Source organism: Plasmodium vinckei, assembly GCF_900681995.1.
Source record: "Plasmodium vinckei vinckei genome assembly, chromosome: PVVCY_09".
Taxonomy (NCBI): Eukaryota; Apicomplexa; class Aconoidasida; order Haemosporida; family Plasmodiidae; genus Plasmodium; species Plasmodium vinckei.
The window spans coordinates 309,079-315,078 of NC_051301.1; the positions used below are offsets into that span (position 1 = coordinate 309,079).

General features: G+C 19.9%; 2 protein-coding genes across 2 annotated transcripts; both read left to right on the forward strand.

Annotated features, from left to right (window-relative positions):
- Positions 1-3,139: 3,139 nt before the first annotated feature.
- On the forward strand, positions 3,140-3,889 carry PVVCY_0900860 (60S ribosomal protein L36, putative; the record flags this gene model as incomplete). The annotated part of the gene is made up of 2 exons (XM_008626427.1): positions 3,140-3,182; positions 3,591-3,889. The coding sequence occupies 2 exons, from the start codon at positions 3,140-3,142 to the stop codon at positions 3,887-3,889; spliced, it is 342 nt and encodes a 113-aa protein (XP_008624649.1).
- A 557-nt stretch (positions 3,890-4,446) lies between these two features.
- PVVCY_0900870 (conserved Plasmodium protein, unknown function) lies at positions 4,447-4,948 on the forward strand (the record flags this gene model as incomplete). Its single annotated transcript, XM_008626428.1, has 2 exons — positions 4,447-4,476; positions 4,733-4,948. The coding sequence occupies 2 exons, from the start codon at positions 4,447-4,449 to the stop codon at positions 4,946-4,948; spliced, it is 246 nt and encodes an 81-aa protein (XP_008624650.1).
- Between the last annotated feature and the right edge of the window lie 1,052 nt (positions 4,949-6,000).

The following is a 6,000-nucleotide window of genomic DNA, read 5'->3' on the forward strand; positions in this document are numbered from 1 at the left end:
TTAAACTATATTATGTATTATACATAAACAAGTAAATATATTTTCCCCTATTCCAACATCATACAATAATATAGGTTTTTTTTTTACATAAATTTTATATATTCTTCATATTATTCTTTAAAAAATAATATTTATATAACAAGGAAAATATAATTATCACAAGGTAAATTACATAAATATATATTTTTTTTAAATAGAATATTGCAATGCGCAATAATAGTTATTAATCTTTTTCCTTTTTCAAATAAATCAATTTAAAAAACACCATATTATTTTAGGGCCTACATAAAAATTGTATTTAAATTTATAATTGCATATATAAAAAAATTAATTTAATTATAAGTAAACACTATATTATTATATAATAAAAATGTTTTTTTAAGTATATATTTATAGAGGGTATATATCACAAAAAAAATTATAATATAAATAAATATATTGCATAAAGTATGGAAAAAATAAATGCCTACTTTTAATGTGCGGCATAATATTTAAGGGTTAATCAACCCTATAAACATAATGATGGTACATTAAAAAAATATTTATTAAAAACATCAATTTTGTAGAAACAATTATTAAAAAAATATATTTATTTATTTTGAAAAATATATTATTTATTTTGAAAATGGATTATTTGTTTTGAAAAATGTAATTTTTACTACTTTAAGCATACATTAGTTTGTTTAAGAATACGCTGGTTATTTTTATGGTTTTTTGTTAATTCCATTTTAACTAACATAAATTATTTTCGCTAGCTTATTATATTCACATATAATTATGTATTTTTTTTTTTTTTTTTTTTTTTTTATTTCCATTTTGGCTAGTTCATAAAACCAATAGTGTCGTAGTTGTATATAAAATTAAACCATTTGTTTAGCAAAATTTATTAATTTCATAAAGGTTAAAAATAATAATTGTGTAATAAAAAATATGGAACCATATGAAATATTTATTATTAAACCTTGGTGTATTCTTATAAATATGACTATTAATAATATTTATTCCTTAAGCTACTTTTCCATAATTTATTTTCCCGATCTGGTTTCTTATATATATAAATTATAATTGCAATTTTAAATAAAATATTTATCTTTGCAATTTAATCCATAAATTTGGAAAAATATGTAGACGTATTTATTTATGCTTATAAGTAAAAAAATAAATGGGTAATAATTATCCATATAAGAAAAATTGTACAAAAATATCAAACGGATATTGCTATTATTTTTTGTTTTCTTTCTTATCATTAAAATTGGCATATAAATAAGTAACGCTTTTTTTATGTTTTTAAAAAAATCAAAAGAATGAACTTATATAATGACTACTTTGTATAAATAAAATGATTTTCATTTGTTCTGAAAAATGTTTTCGCACATTTTCACCAAAAAAATTGTAACCAATATAAATTGAGCAACAGTTTGGTTATTTCCAATTTTATGTTGCTAATTATATAAAAAAAGAAAAGCTTATCATCATTCTACTTTCTATATATGTTTCCCTTTCTTAAGGAAAATCACAAAAGTGAAAATAAACAAGTTTAAGACCTTTTATTAGATTAGCATAAATGCTATATAAATAGATATTCCATTATATCACACACGGATGGTTAATTTGCTATGAATTGTATTTTTGTTTAAATATAGAGTTACTTATTTTTTATTAATATTATTTTCTCAGATTATATATAAAGTATCGTCAGCTATATTTTTATATCAGACATATGCTTGTCAATAATTTTAAGGTTCATCATAGAAAATAAAATTAATAATAAATTAAAAAAAAATTAAAAAGGTATTTAATTTTTTTTATATTTTGTTTAAAAAATTTAAGGATATATAGTGATGTGTGTGAGTTGACTTTTATGAAATTGAATCAGTCCTATATTATAGGAGGAAGAATAATTGACCAAATATTCGATATAAAATTAGTTATAAGTACGTTTTTTATATATGAATAATGTATAAACAATGCTACACATATATAATAACATATAAATCCAACTATAAATTTATAGCTCACATTGTACAACTAATTAAGTATTTTTTCAAATTTATATAACATATTTTAATGATATCAATAAATTTCATATACTTTTTAAATATATAGAACTATACAATACATATAATTTTGTACTTAAGAAGGTATTATGCATATATTAATATATATGCATATTTACATTTGGTTCTTTTATAGTATAAGGCAGTATAATTTTTAAACTTGTTAAAAAACACAACAAAAACAAATTTAGGGGAAAACACAAATATCGATATATTTGAAAATATGGAAATTGTTTTCTACATTATAAATTTTTTTATTATTCACAAAATTTATTTAATATTTTTTCATTTAAATATTTTATAAAAAATAATAAAAAATAATATTATAATTATGTATAAAAAATATATTATATAAATATTTTATTATTTCATTATTAATAATTACAAATATTATTTTACAAAAAAAAAGCTATATGAATAATAAATAATGTTATAGCCATTAAGTAAAAAAGAAGGGGCATATATTAAATAACCACTGATAGCACTAATATATGTAACATAATAAAAAATAATAATATATTCGCTTGTAGTAACTATATATATATATATATGTTATTATTATGATATTTTTCATAGCGAATAAAATTTATTATTTTCGAGAAGCATAAAAGTGTAGGTAGCGCTAATAAAAAGGTTAAGAGCATATACTAAATAATGTATGTATGTATGTATGTATGTATGTATATAAATAAGCCCATATATATTATGCATACCTTCTTATTGTTAGAAAAATCCCTAAGGTCGTAAAACTTAAATTTTTCCCCACTGCATTTTGTCATTATTATGTAAAATATATAATAGGATTATTTTTTTTATAAGAGGGGGAAAAGCCCTAATAAAATATACTCATTAACTTGTATATGTATTTTTTTTTACTATATTGCCGTTTAAAAAAAAAATAAAAAATTATAAATAAAAAATTTTGATAATACTAAAAAATTATAATTTAACAAATTTACAAATATACATATTTACATGTATAAATAATAATATTTAATATATACTCTTTGTGAGAGAGTCAATTGTAAAATTATTGAATTTAAAAGTAAAATTCTTAACATTTTTTTTTGATCTTTATTAAAATGGGAAGAAAATCAACAATAAAGCCTTCAACTGGAATAGCAGGTTAGTTTTATTTTTATAAAAAATTAAAGATTATTATATTATCTTTAAAAAGGGAGAACAGTTATATTTTATGTGACAATATAATTTTCCCTTATGTAATTTCGTTAAATATATACGCATTTATATACTCTTGTTTGGTATATAAGCATAAATATATTTAATGAATTTACATAAGTAAACGATGGCATTGTCATATATACAGCATCCCATTTATGTGACAAGATAATACTAAATATAATTTATAATTAATTTGCATGTATATAAACATATGAATTAATATCACAAGCATGCTATTGTTGCTATTATTTGAGTATTTTTCAAGACATATTTATACGCATATATTATGATATTATCCCTATATATACACATACTCATTATACATGTATTTATTTTTTTTTTTTAATTCAGTTGGTTTTAATAGCGGACATATAGTTACTAAAAGGAGTGTCAAGAAAAGTATAAAAAAAAGAGCAACACCAAAAAACAGAGAATTAATAAATGATGTTGTTAGAGAAATAACTGGATTTAGTCCATATGAAAAAAGATTAATTGAATTGATAAAAGTAGGAACATCAGCTGCAACTAAAAGAAGCTTGAAATATGCTAAAAAAAAATTAGGTACACATAAAAGAGGAAAAGCAAAGAGAGAAGAAATTCAAAAAATTGTTATGATGCAAAGAAGAAAAGCCGCAACCGATAAGCACTAAAAAATTGGAAAAGGAAAAAAAAAAATATATTATTACTACGAATTATTTTCCTTCATATTTTTAAATCCTATATATATCATAATTTAACTGTAAAATGGGCCCATTCTATTATATATACTAATTTTTTTCAATATTGTTAAATTCGTTATTCTTATTACATTATTGATATGTACATTTTTGTACTATAAAAACAATTCATAATATTTTTCTTAACTTTTATTTTTTTTTCCTTTTTATAAACTTAAAAACGATTTCACGTTAATTATATTTATCACACACATGTTTTTTCAACTATATAAGAAATAACATAATTTAAAAGCAAATATTAAATGTAAATTTAATTCTACTACTACTACTAATAATAATAATAATAATAAAAATAAAATGAACTAAAATCAAACAAATTATATATAGAATAATAAAATAATATATAATTTTTTTTTCATTCTGTATATTTTTTTATATTTACATAAATTATTTCCATAACAAGCATGTTATTATTATTAGTGTTGTTTGAAAAACTATAAAAAATAACTTTTCAAGGTTTTCTGATAAAAATGAAAAAAGCTCTTTGGGAAAATGGTGTAGTAATGCCTTAAAAGCATACAACGAAATTACATTATTACTATTCTTAAAGTTTATATTATATTTTCACTTATTTTTTATTACTCTCAACAATCAATAAAAAGCTTATATTCTCTGCATATCGAGCTATAAGCAATATATATTTTAAAACAACATGCATATATATAAATACATGTATATTTCTTTTTAAGTACATCATTTTACATTTTTAAATTGGAGTATATATTATATATCTTTTTTGTTTTCATTACATTTCAGAAAATATCCTTTGGTGCATTAGGAATAATTTACTTTCTTTACTTAAAACGGCATTTGATTCAAGAATGGGATATATATCAAACAAAAAAAAGGGAGAGAGATATTAATATAAATAAAGTTCGATTTTCTGAAGACAATGAAAATATCAAACCCATATTGGATGAGGAAAAAAATAAGACATACAGAAGGAAAATCGATTACAATAAAAGGGAATGAATAGGACCATAACCATACATTTTATATTTTTTTAAAGGTATTAAAATTTTTCCACCTGTTTATATATTTGTTTAAAAAATATGAATGAAGCATATTGTCTTCACTATCTATATTGAAATTTAGTAATAACCAAGATACAATAATTATACAAATAGGACATTTTTTTTTACATACATTAATACATGTAAAAAGACCATCTATAAATAAGTATTTACATTATTTTTCACGAATATAAAATACTTTAATCTGTTTTTGTTTATTTTTTTCACCGCTTTTTGTGTGTACTGAAAATAACTTTATTTTAAAGTTACAATTTATTTAGTACAATTTTTTTAACCAACATACAACCCAAAAAAAACAAATAAAAAAAATTTAAGTAATATTAATTTGTGCATGTTGAAAAATGGAAATATATTTATTTTTAAGATTTTATTTAAGGAAATTATCATTTATGTTTTTTAAAAGTTGTATGATTGGAGGCTATCAATTTATTATTAAAAAATAAGGATTTACAATTTAATAAATACTATTTAAATTAAATTATTTTGTCATGACATGTCTTATTGAACATATGCCTAATTGCTTTGTTCAGTTATTCCCCTATTTATTCATTATTTTGATGACGTTAATAACAATCGTTAGGCAATTGTTGATATAATGACGATGCTACACGAAGGGCAAATAAAAAACATACAACAAAATATTTTTAACAGTTATACGTATAATATGTATATGTAAATAGTACATAATTTTTTTTGTGATTTTCATTTTGGTTGTGTATTTATGCGCATATAATAATACAAGAATTTTATGTGTTTTTTTTTGTTATTATTTTTTTGTCTTTTGATATACCACTTTTTATTGCTACACCATTATATAACTTCTTAAGTTTAATAAAATAAAAATTTATATGCGTCTTTTATTCATTTTGCATTTTTTTATATAGTAAAAAATACTACACATGCACTAGCCTAATATGTGTTGCAAAATAATACAAAATAGATGAAAAGAGAAAGGAATACCAAACGATAAATAAATAACCAAACAATCAA